Source organism: Chelonia mydas, chromosome 7 (genome assembly GCF_015237465.2).
Source record: "Chelonia mydas isolate rCheMyd1 chromosome 7, rCheMyd1.pri.v2, whole genome shotgun sequence".
In the NCBI taxonomy this organism is placed as follows: Eukaryota; Metazoa; Chordata; order Testudines; family Cheloniidae; genus Chelonia; species Chelonia mydas.
In genome coordinates, this window is record NC_057853.1 from 83,983,609 (window position 1) to 84,004,505 (window position 20,897).

A 20,897-nucleotide genomic window follows, 5' to 3' on the forward strand; every position below is an offset into this window, starting at 1 on the left:
TTCCATAGCTCCTCATCCCAGACCATTTCTCCCATGATCTGGCTGAACATCCTATGAAAGTCATTACAGCCCCCAGAGCTGTACAAACTTCCAAAAGGCCTCAAAAAGGACTTACAAATCCAAGTTGTCCTGTGAGCTGACAAAAAATAGAGAGAAAGTCAGCTGCTGTTTTTGGAGTGGAGGGGAAGGAACTTGGACAGGCAGGAAGAAGATGGGAAGGGAACGTGGTCCCAAGCTGCCAGGTTGGGGGGGGGGGAAGATTCCTATACCTTCTCAAATAGCTTTTCTGGAGTATAAGAGAAACTGTGACAGAGATCCTCTTTGGCCCAATGCCCATCCCCTCTTCTAATCTGCAGATCTCCAGAATAGTTACTCTGGGAGAAGGGATCCTCTGGGCTCCACTACCTGTCCTGGTGGCTAACCATCAATTAGCAGAGAGTTGATTGAACCCTGTTAGGATGTTAAGGGCGAAACACTGGCCATGAGTGAAGTTATCCTGACCCAGCTGTATATGACAGGGTCACTATTGCAAGGTGCGTGCACACATGCACCTAGACACAGTAAATACTTGGCAGTTTTATGGTTTAAAGATGAGTATGGAAATTAGTAGTGGAGGAGTAAAAATAAGCACTCTCATTCCCTAGCATCCCACCACTATGTGTTAATCAACACAGTATGACTGGCAGGGTATTCCTGGGTAATTACTGTATAGTTTGGGTAGGACCTTTACATGCTTCAGAAGTCTAATAATTTCTTGTATAGATTGTGTTACTACCATTATGAAATGGGATAAATAACTTGAAATTTATAGTATTTGCACAGGTTAGACCTTAATGCATTTCTGAGAAGATTTCATTGAAAATGAAATTTCTAAAGCCATTTAATATTATTCCACCTTGCTAGTATACACTTATGCCTCATTTGTATATAACAATTTTGTGAATACAAGGTTCCTAGGTGCAAAGAGGCAAATGTCAAACAGGAAGCCTATTACACGCAAGTTTATGGATTAGACACACAGGGTATGAAAGATTCTGTTTGTTCCCTGCCCCAATGTGATCTATTCATTAGGAAGATGTACCAAATCTGTGAGAGACCTTATATGTTAAGCATGAGACATATGCCATGTGCTTTCCCCTACACTGGTGTCAAGTGGTAGTGTGGAGAAGGATGATGGTGGGTTTTTAAATGATTTCTATTTAATCTATCAAGGAAAAATTCAAAAAAGTTTCAGTGAACAAAAGAGATTCATTTGCGGATTCACGTTTCCATTTTGCTTGCAAGTTAGTGAACCAGAGAAATAGTGTGATTTTAATGGTAATTACTTATGTATTTTGGCTCTAATGACAATTAATGTCAAACTTACCTCCTCAAACCTGAAAATGGACAACCTAATAATGTCTAGGATTAAAATGCAACCCTTATCTTTCAGCAACATCACATCAGTTACAGGATAACCTTCTAGGACTGTGGGAAACAAAAACTTCTACTTTAAATGCTCTGTCCAATGCCCAAACAAGAGTCTGGAAATAATGCCGGTTAAATTACAACTCTAAAAGCCTGGAATCCCCCGGGGTACCTGATAAAGGATGACTTTCTAACAACTTCACAGTTCTGGACTATTACTGCCACTGACCCACATTCATTGTCTTTCCTTATGTGCTGTGATACCAGCAAGCAACTTGCCTGTCCTTGGCATATATGAGAATCAGCACTGTGCCTCCTGTCAGTGACAGCAATAAGTGCTCCTTCTGAAACAGAAGATGGACACATTGCAGCGACCACTGTGCTACAAACATGAGTGCTTATTTCAGGGGACATATGGCTCATAAGCCCCACAACCTCTCTCAACAATGTGTATTCTTCATTATATGAATACCAGCATATTCAGTTCAGTCCAAAAAGAAGGGACAGTCTCAGCCCCATGGAGCTTACAGAGGCAGGTAATATAGTTCAAATATGTGACGCACCTTTATTTATATATATGTGTGTGTATATATATATATATATATATATATATATATGTGTGTGTGTGTGTGTGTGTGTGTGTGACGCACCTTTATATATATATGTGTGTGTGTGTATATATATACACATTATATATATATATATATATACACACACACATACACACACACACACACACTTATAGGATAGGTAAATTGAAAGTCAAGCTTCCAAACACTGCAACAACAAAAAAATATATTGTGTACACTATTTACCTACGGCTGGGTTATTTTGTCCAAGAGCCTTGTAAAAAAAAAAAAAGTTCATGGTTAAGATTTTGTCACGGCTATTTTTAGTAAAAGTCAGGGCCAGGTCATGGGCAATAAACAAAAATTAATAAAAGCCAGTGACCTGGCCCTGACTTTTAAGAACAACAACAACTGACAAAATGGGGCTGAGAGAGGGATGACAGCCTGAAGCCTGCAGAGCTGGGGGGGGGGCGGGGGAGGGAGAACACGTGCTGCTGCTGCTGCAGCTGACAGCTCTGGAGTCCCCCTGCCCTGGCTTGGCGCTCCAGGTCCTCCCGCTACCCGCAGTGGCTGGGAGCTGCAGGGGGCCCTGCCACCTGTGGTGACTGGGAGCTGTGGGTCCCCCCTCCACCTGATGTGGCTGAGAGCTGTGGGGGACATCTGCCGCCTGCAGCAACTGAGAGCCCCAGGGGTTTCCTACTGTCCACGGCAGTTGAGAGCTATGGGGCCCCCTGCTGCCTGCGGTAGCTGAGAGCTGCAGGGTCCCCTGTCGCCTACGGCAGCTTGCGACTCCAGGTCCCCTGCTGCCTGATAGCTCCAGCCCCGCCACCCAGGGGCTGAAGTGGAAAATGTCATGGAGGTCTCTGGAAGTCATGGAATCCGTGATTTCCGTGACCGCTGTGACATAATCTTATCCTTATTCATGGTTAATCTGAGAGGGTGCTCAGTATTTTTTATTGAATTTTTACAAATGGTGTTGCTTTACAGGTCCCAAAGCAGCAGTGCCAGAATAACATTTGTTGTTAAGTTAATGGCAGGGAAGGACATTTCAGATATTAGCGTCAGAGAGCGTTCATCAGCACACTCATTGTTATCACCAGCACGCTCATTGCTATCAGTGATCAGAATAAGTGACTGGTGTAATCAAGTCTACTCACAGAACAACTCTTTCTGAATTTGAGTTCTAAATAAGTGTACAGTGCTAAAATTGCACTTAAAATCAAATTCCAGAACTGAATAGTTAATGACGTATTTTCTAAACTGGAAAACGCAATGAATACTAGGCTAGGTGAGTCCAAGAGGCAACATGGCCATTGCAAGACTTTTGTCAAAAGTGATTGAAATTCTAGTGATGATCATAAAAGAAGATAAATGAGGTTCTCTCACTCTATTAGTCTCGTTTTACTCACATCATGAGAAACACAACACAGCTTGGCATTCTTTGCTCTAGAAAGGAGAGATCTAGAACTGGAACAAGGTGATGTAAGTCAGACAAAGTACACTGGCAATGGTAAGGAGGGTGGAAGCTTGTCCAGCACCTGCCGTTAACCAATGCTATTAATCCTTCCTTTCATGAGCAGTAAATTCATTAAAAAATTGCTTAGGGAAACACTATCTTTCTCTTTCAAGTGTCCAAACCTGTTTAATGGCTTTACATTAGCATGTGCTGTCAACTTGCCACATTTTATTTTGCTCTCAAATGACAATTAGTTTTCTGTTGGTTGGTTGGTTTCAATATTGCTTCCCCCCCCCCCCCGCAAACTGTTCCAAAATATCAGCTGTCAAAAAGCAAAATTTCTCTCAGTGGTGGAAGCGAACTTTTAGCTTCCTCACTTTTACTTGACATTTTAAAGGAGTGAAGTTAAAGCACATCTAATTCTGCTTGTCCTTGTACCTCTGCACTGAAATTCAAGTTTTGCTGATAAGATTCAAATTCCTCTGCTTTGGGGAGCAGCTGAAGCAACAAAAATGGTGCAGTGTCCTCAAAGCCATTTTGCTGTTATTGCCTTTGAATACGAGACTGAATTTCTGATGCATTTCAATGTTACTTTATTACCTCTGAAAAATATATTTTCACAGAAGCACAGAGCAAATTATGAGAAAAGACAGTGCTAGAGCAAGAAATGACTTGTAAATAAAATATGGTGACAGACTTCATCTTCTATGCAGTATGCAAACAGCTATCTCCGCTGGTAACATGCAAATTAATTGCACTTTAACTGAAGCCAACTGACGTGCACTGCAGCAATACAGAAAGAATACTTGAATCCACTTACTGTGGCCTATTAGCCATACTCTTCATAAATGGAATTCAGGAATTGTGAAAGATACCCATTAGGTCAAAATAAAAAAAAACACAGCAAGTAGAGTTTGAGTGGTTAGGATGGGGACAGGGTGATGTTTGGATGCCAGAGGGGTCAAGCTGCCAGTCTGAAGAGGCAGATAACAGTACAAAGTACCTTAATTTTCTTCCACTTCAATTAGTTTTTGAGGATTCTCACTAATGGTCAGGGATGAGTTGAACAAAGTGATAGAACCTAGATGATCTAACCCCAATAACAGTTTTAAGTACAGCAGTGACGGACTCCCCCCGATACTATTTAGACTGGATTTCATGGTTTTATTCCACTGGTTATATTAGTAAAAATCCATTGCAGAAAGGAGCAATGGCAAAGTTTTAGTATTTAGTAGTCTTTTTACTTTACTTAATTGTAACTTCAAAAGAATTCCCAACATAAGAAACTGAACTCTAAATCATGTTGTGACTTACTGTAAATGAGACTTTTATGAGACTAAGAATTTAAAATTATATTCCATATTTTTGTTCTATTTTGTTTGCTTGATTACAGAGCGCATGTCAAGACCTAGTTAGGTTACTGAGGTACAATGCAAATTATCAAGACACAAATAGGGCCATGCCAAATTCACAGTCCATTTTGGTCAATTTTATGGTCATAGGATTTTAAAAATTGTAAATTTCATGATTTCAGCTATTTAAATCTGAAACTTTAGGATGTTGTAATTGTCGGGGTCCTGACCCAACAAGGAGTTGGGGGATTGCAAGATTATTATAGGGGGGGTGGCGTTACTGCTACCCTTACTTCTGTACTGTGCTGCCTTCAGAGCAGGGCAGCTGGAGAGCAGCAGCTGCTGGCTGGGAGCCCAGCTCTGAAGGCAGAGCCATCACCAGCTGCGGCACCAAAGTAAGGGTGGCATAGGTATGGTATTGCATCCCTACTTCTGTGCTGCTGCCTGCAGAGCTGGGCCTTCAGTCAGTAGCTGCCACTCTCCAGCCACCAAACTCTGAAGATAGCAGCGCAGATGAAAGGGTGGCATGATATGTTATTGCCACCCTTACTTCTGCACTGCTGCTGGCGGGGCGTCGTCTTCAGAGCTGGGCACCCCGCGAATAGCTGCCACTCTCTGGCCACCCAGCTCTGAAGGCAGCACTGAAGTAAGGATGGCAATACTGTGAGCCCCCACAACTCCCTTTTGGGTCAGGACCCCCAGTTTGAGAAATGCTGGTCTTCCCTGTGAAATCTGTATAGTATAGGGTAAAAGCACACAAAAGACCAGATTTCACAGTCCATGACACATTTTTCATGGCTGCAAATTTGGGAGGGCCCTAAACATAGAGGATATAGAAACTGACATAACACTAAGTTTTCTAACTTGCCACAGGGTTCCTGGTTTGTTTAAAAAAAAAATTCTATGATCTCTTTCAAAAGGAACTAAGTGCTAAAAATCTTGGCAGCTTGTGGTTCCTCAGGATACTTTTTTTTTTTTTTTTTTTAAACTTAACTCAATGTAGGCAAAAAACATACCTTGTCTTACCATAAGCCTCCCAGAAAACATTTTTGCAAAGCTTGCGTTTTCTTCTTTTCTACGAACTCTGCTGCCCATTACAAAGTAACTCATAAAAGAGCCTGTGAATATACCTAAAAGACCAATAATAAGGGAGAGAGGAAATCCTTTCCCTTCCCTCAAAATATTCATCATCAGACCCACTGGTTGTCATCGTACCTCCTTCTACCATCCCAAAGATTGGTGGGCATGTTCATTTGCAGGATTTATCACAAAGAGAAAGAAACGTAAAACTAGAAGAGTTTGCTATGCCACTGCCTTTTTCCTAAGCTACTTTCATTGAAGCAGTCACAGGGAACTCTCATGAGACCTCCCAAATGTCTGATCGTCCACAAATCACATAGTTTGGAAAGGACGCATGGAGCATACATGATCCAAGGAACTTCCACCTGTTTGTAAGAACTCTATTTGGGAGCATCATGTGCTATGAAGCAAGGGGGGCAGCTCTCCCCCAATCTTGGTTTGCCCCGCCGCTGTGCCTCAACTAGTCCATAGATCATAGAATTGTTCCACTATTCAACTTCCACTTCAACTTTTTGCTCCCCCAGATTTTGCAGGATACAATATAATCCCATATAACATTCTATATGTTGGACACAAATTTGCCCCTCCCAGAATTTTTTTGAATGACACCAGACTGTATTCCAAGATGTAATGTGTTAATTGTATCAGCTTTTCACCTGTGAAGACTAGAGTTGAAATCCTTGCTTAAGTATGAAGTCAATAGAATTTTGGTGACCTCATCCTAGTCTTCTGTTCATCCACAACAGGAATGGCAAGAATGATAAAGTCAGGACTGAACTTCAGTCAAAGACAAGTACATGAAAACTGCACAGACCAGTCCTTGGCTAAAGCTAATGTTATTTACTGATGGTCATCTTTATAGGCACTATGGTCAAACAGTTTCTTAAGTCAGTTTGGCAACAAAATAGATCTTGAATTACCTGTAGAATTTATACTCTGGAAAGAGAATATTTAATTTACTAATTTAATAGCCACCATTTTCACTTTGTAAGAGCAATGTTTCAGAATGTAACGTAAAAGTTATGCTGTACTGTTCCAAAGGCTCTACGCATTACACACATTTGTATAGTCTTCCCCCCACCATGACAACGTTCATTGACTGATTGGAACAAAACAGTTTTTAAAAGTGTGTTTAGAATAAAGTTTGAACTAAACAACTATTTTTTGTTCTCAGCTCATCACATATTAGGCAAATACAAGGATTAAAGAGGCACAGTTTTATTCTGTAGTGTTTATAATCACCTCTCTTGGAAGTCTGAAAATAAATTCTGTCTCATTTCATTAGGCAAATAATAATTTTCTTCCTTGTGTTTTTCTAACAGAACTGAAAATTAACACAGAATTTCTCTTTACTTCCCCCTTTTATGCACCAACATCACCAAAACAGATCAGTACAGCTCTGGAAACAAGGTCCATTATTTTTTGCTCCACAGCTATAAGAGGACAGAAATATTGTCCTGTATTAACAGTGGCTATTATTTGTATATTTCTTACCAATAGAAATAACAGACAGGCTTTTATTTTAGCTTTTGTTATTTAGCAGAGGACGTTCTTTGAGCAGATTACAAGATGTCATAGACTGAGTTTGGAGCAGGGTGAATAATATAAAAAAAGGTTACTGCAATATTTGTTTAAATCTTTGGACAATTCATCTCAGCTGCGTTTACACGCCTTCTGGGTTCTCTATCCACTAGCATTCACATGACTGCATTTACTAGAACAAATGCACCAGGAAAGTGAATTTTAAGCTTGCACATTCTAATAATTACAAAAAATGAACTGCAAAGTTGTGTTGTGCACCCATTTGCACATAAACCTGAAAATACAAGAGTTATGTTGATCTAGACTAATATGGTCAATCACAAATAAGGAACTCGGCTAGAATTTTTAATTTTGAACAGCAAGCCAAAAATAATCAATATTCATAAAGTTATGCCCAAAAATTTAAAATAATGAATAAATATGAAGAAGTCACAATTTGCTAGTGGACATTCTGCAAAATCTTGGGCTAACTCTGAAAAAGTTGAATTCATTACCAATTATTCATTCAAGTAGTCAACAGAATCCCTTTTAGGAAAAACTATCCAATGTACATGTCATAACAGAAGAATTGCATCAGTGGTAAGCATTTAAAAAAAAAAAAGGAATTCAGTGATAACAGATTACAGAAAAATAGACTGTACTTACTGGAGAGAACTGTAGTGAGGAAGATGTAGTCAGAAAAAGAGATGAGTCCACATTCTCCAAGTGTATAAAATATACTGTCTTCATCAGCAAATTTCTCTCGTTCTTGGGATAACTTCTATTTTATAGATCCAACCCACAGCCCCCAAAGAAAGAAAATAAAAGAATCAATTAAACACTTAAAGAGGATCTATATCATTTATATCATTGCCAACAACAAGCTTTTTTTATGAACATATCCCTCCTATTACCATTCAATGGACCTTTTCCAGACTTCAAATCTATCAGATGTAGTGGTTTTTGTTTCAAATAAAGCACAAAATGGAACTGGCCAATATACGTAGCATCTTTAGTCTAGTAGAGAGATAGAAACAACATATGATGTGCTTTTTGTTTAGTGAAAAGAAAAGAAGTACTTGTGGCACCTTAGAGACTAACCAATTTATTTGAGCATAAGCTTTCGTGAGCTACAGCTCACTTCATCGGATGCATACTGTGGAAAAAAAACAAACAAACAAATAAATTGGTTAGTCTCTAAGGTGCCACAAGTACTCCTTTTCTTTTTGCGAATACAGACTAACATGGCTGTTACTCTGAAACCTGTCTTTTTGTTTAGTGTTGTTTAAATCCTCTAGCAAATAATGGTGCTGTATAATCTAGGCTCTATACAGCAGAAATAAAATGGAAGTCATAATGAGTTTTACCGCAAAGTGTTTTATTTCTATTATAGTTGTCTAGTTTAACAATAGCTTAGAGTAGTTTGGTTTTAATAGCTGAAGTGATCACAGTTTCCCCAAAATTTAGTTACCTGCTAAAATTTTAGTATAACCCAAGCATTTGTTTGTAAAAGACAACTACTAGAGTCAAAATTCCTGCATGAATGCATGCAACTTTTAAGATAACTGGAAACTTTTTGATTAGAAAAGCACACTACATGTATTTTATCAAGTGATCTCACTTCTGAGCTGAAAGCCATTGGGTGTCTGATCCACTGAAGCTTTAAAGACTGAAAAGGATCCATAGAATTGTGTTAGAGGCTGGATATTGAATTTCATAGTGGTGAACCATTTAGAAAATACACACGCACATACAGAGGGAAAGAAAATTAATATAAAAACTTTAAGTGCAGTTGAGGTTAATCCATATCTGATCATGCAAGCACAGAAGCAGAAACAATGCAAGCTTAATTTAGCAACAGTATTGTGAAACAAAAAACAACAACCACCACCACACGAAAGTCCAGCTACACAACTGCCCCCATCTGTTACCTCTGTCTAGCGAAGATCCCATCATATTCAAGATAAAGGAAAGAAAATTGGTTAACCAACAAGATAAGTTCACAAAACAGCAAAACTAACTGATCTGTTAGACTTGCAAAAATCAAGAACAATTTCCAGCAACTAGCTATTTGCTGAAACTGTACACTGCTAAGAAGCCTAGGTATAAATTCCAGCAAGAGTTGATATTGAGTTGAAGGTTCAGACCCACCACCTACAGCTGTCTGTTGTTCAGTTATATTTGAAAGAAGTCACCATTCTACTTGACAACAGATTGGAGATTAGTTCGCCTAATAATTTAGATGAAACTTTGACAAATATCTGACGTGGAAACCATAAGAGGAAAAAAGTCATCATATTGATCAGCAAATATACAATTTCCAATTAAGCTCAGCTCTACTGATCAAATATAACCTGTAGCAGTAGCTCATATTTTGAAGACTTGGAGTTGTTAAGAATGTGAGGTAAACCTCCACAAATCAGCAGAAGCATTTATCAATGCATCCACTTTGCACAGATATTAGCAATACATTATCACAGTACATCAGGCTGTTTTCTTTTCATTAAAGAAATATTTTTATATATACACACACACACACACGTATATATACACACACATATATTCACACACATACACAAACTTATGTCAAACTCTACCCAAAACCACCCACACAGCGCTGATTATGTTGAAGACAAATAAACAGCCTCTAGTTCTCTCTGAACACAAAGGAAGCTTGAGTTAAAAGCCAGTAAATTTTTTGCAAGCATTTTCTTGGATTATTGTCATGGTTGTTGTATCCCACAATGGTATATCCCACTCATGTTATTTATTGACTCTGTCTTTGCATTTATCTTTAGCAGAGCTCATTATAAACCAGCTACCGACATCCAGATAAATGTGAAGTATTTACAGAGAAAGGATTAACAAACACGACATACTGTGTGGGGTATATTTGGAGATAGATTTTAATTGTTATGAGTATTATGAATTGACGCTTTTAAAGTTGGCTTTTATTTAATATTAAAGGCTGGGAAAGATCCTTATAAATTAAAAGTTATGTGAATGGGCTAAAAGCATCTCCATAAAATCTAGTTTTAAGTTAAATCTCCTCAGAAATACAAATCTTATAGATACAATATTTTTGTATCTTTTCTCACTTGAGTTTTGCTTTGAGTAAAGAACATAACTATTTTTAAAAACCTACTTAATCTACTATTATTTGTCAGAGGTTAGATATAAACATGGGAAACTAATGCATGCTACCACCACGAGGCCTATTCTGATCCCATTCAAGTTATTGGGAGCTTTAACACCAATTTCAGTAGAAGCAAGAACAAAGTCCATTTGCCAAAAAGAGATGTAATTTTGTATGATGGGATGTTCAGACTCTTCCATTGTTGCTGTTTTCTGAGAAGGAGTGAGCATACTAAAAAAAACTGCTGGTATTTCTAATTTGTATTTTTGTTCATCATGTATATTTTGTTGTCTTCCACAAAACATTTGGAAGATATTCTCCAAAGACGTGCTGAAAGTTTCAAGTTATTTTAAATGAAAGCTTATAACCTGCAGAAAGTTGATTACCCGTGCCTAGGAACAACTTCCTTCTAGGTTTGAGCAAGTGGATTTTTCAAGAGACTAATGCCAAACATAGGTGCTCACCAATAGTTGAGCTCTGTTGTTCTGCAGACATGGACAGGGTTAGAGTTCAATACCCATTTTAATGAAATGCAGTCAACTGGTGCTAGAACAAAAGGGTAGACCACACTTTGTTAACATAAGAACATAAGAATGGCCATACTGGGTCAGACCAAAGGTCCATCCAGCCCAGTATCCTGTCTACTGACAGTGGCCAATGCCAGGTGCCCCAGAGGGAGTGAACCTAACAGGTAATGATCCGGTGATCTCTCTTCTGCCATCCATCTCCACCCTCTGACAAACAGAGGCTAGGGACACCATTCCTTACCCATCCTGGCTAATAGCCATTAATGGACTTAACCTCCATGAATTTATCCAGTTCTCTTTTAAATTCTGTTATAGTCCTAAACTGGGTTTTAAAATGGTGATCCCATCCAAACCAGCAGGACAGAGTTTAATAGTATCTGAGAGTAGAAGGAGAACTGTACTGACTATCTGTTGTGAAAGACACAGCCTATCAGATGTGCCAGAAATGAAAGAATCTCCAAGGACTGGCTTTCTTGTATGGTTAGGGTTTAGCCAAGTATGCACATTGAAGATAAAAGGTTGAAAGTTTAACTGAGAATTACCAGTGAAGTTAATAGAGGAACGTGTAAGAGACAAATAAATGGAACTATATCCATATATTTTACAGTGTGACTTAACAGAGGATTTTACTGGGCCTTTTTTACATTTGTTTGCTCACCCACTTGAAAAGAAAAAATGTATCAGTATCTAAAACTAATGACAATTCTAGATTCAAAGTTGCCTCAAGGATTCTGAACACCACAAGCTATGAAAAAGCATCAGATGGATTGTTTAAAACTCTTTTTGAAATGCTATAAAGCCTATTGACATTAAAGGCACAAAATCGATTCCCAATTCTCTCTTTATTAAAATATATTTCCTCTTGTCTATAAAGCTCTGACTTCTAGTCAACACCATCAACACCTTTTGTGCAGTCTATTTTTTCTGCTGTTTCGTTACAACATAGCATGAGTTATATTACAGCTGAAAGGTTAACATGAGGAATTAAAACAGAGAAAAATGACAAAGAAAAGCAAAATTAAAACTCTTTAGGCAATGAGTCGTCTTTATAATTGGCACGATTAGTTATTGGTACAACTTCAGTACAACCTTCAAATTTCACGTGCTCAGGTTAAAATGATTAACCAAGAATTTTCAAACAAATTAAAAAAAAGTCAACCCTATGTAAAATACAGCAAAAAAACTGAGCAACCAGTTAAGATCATACAACATTGCCTAAAGAACATTCACAGTTGGGAATTCACAAGTGAGCAATGCACTGTAAAAATATTTATAATAATTTTTATCAAGCAATGAATCACATTAGACACAAGCACACAAATAAGCATACATAAACAGATACATTTACAAATCAAATACATAATTTATTTCATTACAAACAAGTATGTGTATAGTCAGTGAAGATGGGCTGGAGGGATAGTTCAGTGGTTTGAGCATTGGCCTTCTAAACCCAGAGTTGAGAGTTCAATCCTTGAGGGGGCCCATTTAGGGATCTGGGGCAAAAATTGGGGATTGGTCCTGCTTTGAGCAGGGGGTTAGACTAGATGACCTCCTGGTCCCTTCCAACCCTGATATTCTATGTAACAAACTCAGTAATTTTTATCAAACAGATTCATACCGTCAATTGATCTTACAAACTTTGCTAAACATTGACCATGCAGGTGAAAGGTTTATCTACATTTAAAGAAGGAAGCTCAGTCTATTCCATAAAATTTAGGCCTTCTAGCAACAAGCAGATCCAAGAATGACAATTTAATCTAATGGAAGAAAAAAAAAGAGTTATCTTAAGGCAACTAACAACACTGATGTATGTTCTTGCTTTCCAGAGTGTTGTGTGTGTTGCAATAAATACCAGAAAAGCAATTCCATCATTTAGCCAGGAGTTTTGAGCAGTCATTTTGGTACTCTTTTCCCCTAAGGCAAACACAGAAAAATATGGAAATTGTTTCCCCACCTTTATAAACTCTGTCAAAAGCCTGACAAATATAAGGTCAAGAAAAATGTTTGATTTTTCTTACTCTGATCTCAGCTAATGAAAGTGGAAGGGGGCAGGGATATTGATTTTTTTCCTTTTTCCCCTTAAAGGAATTTTTGATTTTTAGTTCTCAAGTGACATATACAGAGGCTGTAACCAAGCAAAGCATTGAGAAATATTATGCAAGCTTCCTCTCATATTCTGCCAGTGCATCTTGATGTTGACTTGCCACACAGCTAGGCCCTGGAGAGGTCTGGCCCTCTCTTGAGCAAAGATTGCCAAATAATGGGACAGCTTGCAGTTGCAGACAAATTCATGTCAGCTAAACCAAATCTAAATTTAGGTTTCCTGTAAAACCCAACTTGGTACCTTTCCCCCACCTCACTTTCTATACCCTCTGGAGGTTTTTGTTTTTTTAAGTTGGGAGCAAAAAATCATATCCTTCAGGGCTCATTCAGGAGAGAAGTCCAGAGTGTTATACAAAAAGGAACGTGGTGGTGAAGTCACAGGACTGGAATCTTCTGGCTGACTGCCCAGTATAAGCATCTGCACTGCCACCCTGTTAGAATGCCAGTGGAGGGGCAATAAGAGAACCTAGTGCTCTGGCTGTTGCCAGGCATGATTTACAGTTAAACGATCAAAGTACACACGTCATCTAATATTGAGATAAATGAATATATAAAGCTGTATCTTTTGACAGATTTACTTCTGTCTTCTCCGCAAAGTCAGAGAGTTCTGTGAATTTCACTATTCACCTCTGTTGCATTTAAAAAGCTAATCTAAATAAACCCCTGTAGCACCATTTCATTTTGCATTTCAAAAACTACTTAACGAACAACATTTAATGTGCTGCTTTTGGAAAAAAAGTACTTTGGCAAGTCATTTAAAATGACAGTATGTATTTCATCCTGGGGGATGGAAACATACATTCAGCAAGTTTATCCATGCAATTAATGCTTATGTTTCAATACCCACTTCGGGCTCATGTGCATCAAAGCATCAAAAAGTTGTGCATCTCAAGCAATCACTTCACAGTTTTCCCCTTCCAAAACAACAAAGCATAGTGCATGTAATGAAATTAGTAATTTCACCCAGAAATTAGATTTTTTTGTTTGTAAATTAATGACAGACTATAGCTCAACCTTATCCATTTTTGATTTACAATAGCTGTTGAGATTAAGTTTTTGTTCCCTTTTTAATTCTTTAACATTACAGAAATTGTGTATCCATCTATGAAAAATGAATGCTTAAGATACTGTAAATTTCAGCTTGCTGTAAAGCAAATTCCCTTTCATTCCCAACTGACCACCTGTAGTTCTATGGACTATTCAACACACACACTAAAACGTTATAAACTTTTCTTTCACAGACAGCCATGAATATTCACACTGGAAAAAAAAAGACTTAGAAATGTTTTGGTTTGAAGCTTTACAACAATCAGCGTATTCAGGATCAAGACTGAAACAGTATCTCTCATCTGTCTCAGAGGACTAAATATTGTAAAGATATTCTAAATCTGTATCAATTTTGGTGTCCATCAGGATAAGTTACAGCATACCAGCCTTTGCTCTGAATTTCCTGGATTTTGTAGTTAGACCTTCAGCATTTTCATTTATGATTTTCTGTGTTCTAGTTTTAAACTAGTACTACAAAAAAGAAAGCAATTTTTCACAGATATTTATGGGAATCAAAGGGACATTTGTCAAACAAACTTCTTTCTAATGGAAAGCAAAGTCCCTTGCAGAAGTCCCATGGGGATGATTTTCTCTTTCATTTCATTTTTAGACAAATTGCTTGTGTTTTTAAAGTCACTGTTTAAGGTTCTCTGAAATCACATCCAATCAATACCAAGGACATTCACAAAGTTACATAGCAATATACCTGTATACTGAACACAATTAGTTCTGGGGTGCTGCATGGTATTTTACTTTCCTGGGCCCCTCCTGACTGGCAGCGTCCATTTAAATAAAACAAACAGATAGAGATCCTGCTATGAGCACAGCTAGACCACGAAAATAGGCAATGTTTTAGAATCATGTTAGTCAACACATTTTAATTAGCACATTTTTCATTTCCACATAGCATCTAGCTTAGATCAGGATAGACTCCTTTAAAAATATTAACTGATCTTGGTCAACTCAATAGTGCTCAGCAGCATTCAGAATGTGTAAATGTGTCTCCTATTTTCATAGTCTAGACAGAGCCTGGGTAAATGCACATTGCTTACTTCAACCAGAAAAACTCCTTCACAACCAGTGCAGTCCTAGATCTGTGTAAACTTTTAAGGCAGTTCTTCTAAAAGTGAATTTGAGCAGATATTCTGTAACAGTACCTCTCTTGGAGCATGTACAAAGATATACATGTATATAAAGAAGGACAGTTATGAAATTCCCATGAAAGTTATGGGTTAAATACCCAGTGGCCATGTTTTCAAATATTAATACCAAGGACATTTTATTTCTGTTTTCAAAATACCAAAAGACTGATATTACATAGTCAGATAAAATGCTATTCAAATTCTAAAGCATCAAAGCCATTTAGAGATTTATAAGCGGCACCCATCACCTTGGCACCTGACTATCCAGTTAAAACAGCCATTAAATTTAAAAAAAAAAAAAAAGTCCTTCAGCTTGAAGAATCTAGAGGCAAAACTAAGCAGATCGGTCCTGCAGTGTACCCTGAAGCAAGGACAGACAAAATTATATCTCCCATTAATTGTTTTTTCCTTTTTATTGACTTTTTAAAAAGCAATATATTTCACAATCAATGTTACATAAGGGTGGTCTAGTTTTTTTTAAGTCTGAAAATAAAAAAAATTGCTCAAGCTTAGGTCTTATGAAGCATTTCATTGAATAGTGAATTTTGTAGTTGAGTTTTAAGCCTCTGCATATAGTGAGAAAGTTTATTATAGTAACACTATCCGCAGGTTCTAGAACGCTCCTGTTGTATCTTCATATAAACAAAAACGGGTTCTGAATGTCAAATTCAGAGGTATCAAAATATTAAAAAGTAGCTTAGAAAAGTTAGGAAAATACCCACTCGCGTGTTCTTTATTTTAGTCAGGAAAGCACTTTGGCTTATTATCTCTGAGTAGCACATACTAATGGAAAGAATTTTAATGTAAATCTTTTATCTTTAGGATATATCTGAAGATGAGACATAAAACCTTTCCCTGGGCTTTCTTCCTCTAAATGGGAATTTAGACATTTTCAGGAGAATCAAGAATTAAGCAGCTACCATTACTATTGGTGGTCTCCTGAGACTGGAAAAAGAAATTTACAGATACTCCTCTCAGCCACACAGTAAATATCCGTCACTGTTAAACAAACCGCACCTGAAATGCAAGGCCAGCATTCTATGCAGTCAAGAGAAAAAACACAAACTTTCCAAGACGTTCACAGGCAGCAGGAACTGGACATGCAAGGGAGAAACCCCTGCTAGAAAAGCAAGAAGGAAATGCCTCTGAAAAGGGACAGTCTATACTTCGATTTCCCACTGGTGGAGCTCCCCAGGACTCAAAATTGATGCAAACTTATGCCATTTTAACAAGGCTTATATTAGTATATCAAATACACACTTCCTTTTCAAACAAAGTTATTTACTCTTTGGTTTAGAGCAACATTGCGCCATCATTGCAATTTAGCAATAGTTCCTTAAGAATAAAGTTTAATTTAATTTTCCACCATTAAGCTATTTTTAGGCTATAGGTTCCAACATTTTCAATGTACCACAGGGTACTGCAAAAACATCACACAAAGAACGTAACAAATACAATCTTTCATCTGTGAAGGGATATTACTTTTCACCCATCTAAAAGGACCAACAACTCAGTGCTGCAGGTACTGTTGGGCTTTCAAGATTTCTCAGGACTGATCAAAAAAACATTGGTCAGTGGCGAGAGGTTCTAGTTTTTTCAATTATAGACCTGTCTTCACAAGCCCTTATTAATAATTATTTAATTATAAAAAATGATAGACTTTATCAGAATGTGAGCCTAGAACTTTGAGGTGAAGAGCTTTTCTACTGCCAAGAACAAAAGTTCCAATTCCTGAACTCCCTGCTTGGAATAAACCCACTGACCTTTCTGGTCTCCTCCTCATGCTAATTTCGAAAGATGTAAAGAAAGGTGTAAAGATGCTGCCTAATGTAAAATGTGCTAAGCAGTATCTCAGAACTGGTCTATGGATAAATCACATCCAAAAAGTAAGTTAAGGTTGCAAAATCAAACACTCAAAAATTAGGAAATGAAAGTACTAAGGTTGACTATGCAACCTTAGTTTGATCCCCTGGTGCATTGCAGTGTAGTTGTAGCAACGCCAGTCCCAGGATATGAGAGAGACTAGGCGGGTGAGGGAGTATCTTTTATTGGACCAACTTCTGTTGGTGACAGAGACAAGTTGGTCCAACAAAAGCTATTACCTCACCCATCTTGTCCCCCTTGTGCAGTTGCATTTGATGAAGTCTTTAATTACGAGATCACATACTATTTTTTCCAGCCTCATTAAATGCACAGGAATGGGCACTGCTCAGGGAATGAATCCTGGTTAAGGCTAAGATTTTGTTGTGGTTATTTTTAGTAAAAGTCACGGACAATAAACAAAAATTCAAGGAAGCTGTGACCTGTCTGTGACTTTTGCTGCTGCAGCTCCATGGTTTCCCCCGCCACAATGGTGGCTGGGAGCTATTGGGATCCCCCTTCGCCCACGGCATCTGGGAGCTGCAGGGTGACCATATTTTCCAAAGAGAAAATGGGACACCCCCAGCCACTCGCCCGATGTGTCCCCCTCCCTGAGGCTGTCGCCCATCGCTGGAACCCTGAGGAGGGCCCCCTTAGGAGTCTGTCACCTGTCGCTGGAACCTTGCAGGGGGCCCCGTCGCCTGTCACCTATTGCTGGAACCCTGCCAGGGCCCTGCTGCCTGCCAGCTCCTGAGTCCAGCAGCCACTGGGGCTAAGCAGAGAATGTCATGGAGGTTCTCTGGAAGTCACGGATTCCATGACTTCCATGACCTCAGTGACATAAATGTAGCTTTAATCAGAGTTGAGTAGTGACTGAAACTGTTGTCTTTACGTTCCCTGCTTATTTTTAGTTGGGAGATGAGTATTGAATGAGAGGGAACTGCCGGAAGAGAAAGGATAGTTTCATGGTTAAGGAAGTTTAATGCTGCCCTGGAGAATTGGATTCTATCCACGCCTTTGCCACAGAGCTCCTTTGTGATGCTGGACAAGTCACTTCAACCACACTTTTCAGAGGCGGTGGTCACTTGCATGTTCTTTATATTCTGGATTCCCAGTGTGAGACACCTGAGGCCACATCTGCAGACATGCTGAGCACTCACAGCTGCAACTGACATCAATTGGAGCTGTGCTCTGAATATACATGCTATAAAACGCAAAGTGCTCTGAAAAACCAGCGTGTAGATATCTCAAGTTAGCATCTAAAATTGACACATTTGACAATATTGACCTTAATGTGTCCATGCCTTAGATTCCCCAGATGTAAAATGGGGATGATACCACCACCACTTTACCTCATAGGGGTTTTGTGAAGATAAATTCATTAACGTTTGCAGTGTAATGTGTAGTGGTGCATTTACTTGCTACAGCGATGACCACGATAGGAAAGCCAGAGAGGAAAATAATAATTCTTTATTGAGAGCAGGAAGTGAACAATAAATAAGGCCTGGAGCCACACAATGAATGAAGAAATATGGAAAAACTACCAATTCACAGAATGTGACAGGGAAAAAAACCAGTGTGTGATCCTATCATTAAAGACTATCATAATGCATACACACAAGGGGGCTGAATTGCATATGAAACCTTAATTCTGGTACTTGCTAGCTTTTGCATGCTTGACTTTGCCACCTTAACATTCTTTTAACAGTTTTTTAAATGTAATTTCCTTTACCAGTGGATTTCATGGCTATTTGCTGTCAGCAGAGAAATGTAGCAATTCAAGACTCCTGGATTCAACTGCAGACTCTGGAGGAAAGAGTGCACTCTAAAACCTCAAAACAGGGGTTGGTGATTTGAGGAGAAGGTCTCCATGGGGCCCAGCATGTAATTGGAAACAGAGCATGAGAGTGTTTCCCTGGGATTGTCAGATGTTCCTGAAATTCTCATTCAGAGAGATTTTGTGGCCAGTGTTTCTGGGGCAGTGGCCAGGACCCCTCTGCAACTGGTATGGAAGCGCTCAGTGGTACATAGTGGGCACCCCCACCTCCAGGGGCACAGATGAAGCTCCACCCATTGTACAGAGGTACAGGAGCTTCACCTTTTAGGAGCCATCATCTCCTTGAGCTACCATCAGTTCCAGGCTCATTCCACTTATCCCAGAGGTCCCCACGCTAGAAGAGAGGATTGACTGTATTGCTCCAGCAACTATGCATTGCAGGATCTGCCATCCTCACAACTGCAGAGGAAGCTCAGCAGCCTAACCTCGTTCAGTGGCTCCACGTGCTGGGCCAGGGCAGCCATGAGTAGGGCCCAGAGCACATAATCATGTGCCCAACGCCTACTCCATGGAGCTGCCCACCTGTTGGAGGGACCAAGGTATGTCTCTGCAGTCCCCTGCAGGATACAATTCAGGGGGGTGGGGGGGGAGGGTACGCGCTTGAGCCCCAGATAGCGACAGGCAGGGCTAGGCAGATTTGTTGCAGCCCCTGCCCCAAACTCTGGTTGTGTTGGCGATTCCCCAGTGACCAATTCGGTTCCAGGGAGCAGGCAGCCTGGATCTGGTTTGTGCATTATTACATGCTCAGAACTCTGCCCCCTTCCATTCCCACCTGAAAGACCAGGATCCTGAATTTGTAGTGGTGTTTATGTCTGGAGGGTGGGGGTCTGTGCCCCTCCTCCTATCTATTGCACCCTTACTTCTATCCAAATCCAAAATCATCGCCTGGCTCCCAGCACGCAACCCTCCTCCCCCGCTTTCCAGCAAAACCACACCCTTCCACATCCGGATCGCTTCCCTTCTGCACTTAATAAAACCAAACATCTGTGCACACACACTAGCTCCTGCTGTGCACAGTCCTCTCCCCGTCTGCCTCCTGCCGCCCACTCCACCATCCTGCTCCAGTTCTCCCTCTTCTCCTCTGTCCTCTATATTCAAACCAAGCTGCTTCCTCCTCCTCAATGCAGCTTTGGGCCAGGCAAGGAGAACACAGGTGAGCCTCTCCCTGTTCTCAGTTCCTGTGCCTGCACCACAGCAGCTCTCAGCAAGCAGGAGGAGCAACATAGAGTCCTGCTCAACCTAAGCAGCTCTGGGATGGAGCATGCTCAGTGCAGATGGCATCTTTGGAGAGTTTAGTAGCCAAACATTAACAAATCTCTACTGAGCATGAGCAAACTGAGAATTTTCAAAGCTTCTTACTTGGCCAAGTTTTAGCAAATTTTCAAAGAGATGACAAAAGACCTATCCAGGGCAACTGCCAGATTTCAGGCCTTTCCTCCAAAGCATGGAGGTGCGAGAGCTTGTTAATGAAACAGCTGGAAGAAGTTTTTTTTAACATTAAACATATTTCCCCCAATCTTGTTCTCAGAAACAGCTCAATGGTTTTAGCAGAAACACTGAAAAAAAAAAAAAAAGAAAGAAAAAAAAAGGAGAAACCTGAGGCAGCCCACTGGAATGGATAGGTCAGCAAAGTTATAAGCCCCCTGAAAATAATGGAAAATGTCAAGCAACCTTAACTACAGGGGGCACTATCGGCTCCACCTATAAATGAAGAGTTAAACTCATTTGAGGGTAAGAAGTCTCCAGCTTAACATGTTATAACTGAAATCCAAGTTATACCAGTACAAAGCTCAATAGCACTGTTAAGGGGTTGACCAAATTTCCCTTCTTAACACCTGATACAGGGGCTTGATAACTCAG

General features: G+C 39.5%; 1 protein-coding gene across 16 annotated transcripts in view; it reads right to left on the minus strand.

Annotated features, from left to right (window-relative positions):
* MICU1 (mitochondrial calcium uptake 1) overlaps positions 1–20,897 on the minus strand; it is a 213,971-nt gene that overhangs the window by 103,847 nt on the left and 89,227 nt on the right. For 9 of the 16 annotated variants that reach the window (XM_043552131.1, XM_043552124.1, XM_043552121.1 and 6 more), the window contains 2 exons: positions 8,052–8,166; positions 5,801–5,914 (listed from right to left, as the gene is read on the minus strand). In XM_043552131.1, coding sequence (XP_043408066.1) covers positions 5,801–5,914; positions 8,052–8,166 — 229 coding nt within the window. Of the gene's footprint in view, positions 1–5,800; positions 5,915–8,051; positions 8,167–9,316; positions 9,323–20,897 lie in introns of all 16 variants that reach the window. The other 7 variants (XM_043552134.1, XM_043552130.1, XM_043552125.1 and 4 more) reach the window with 3 other exon arrangements.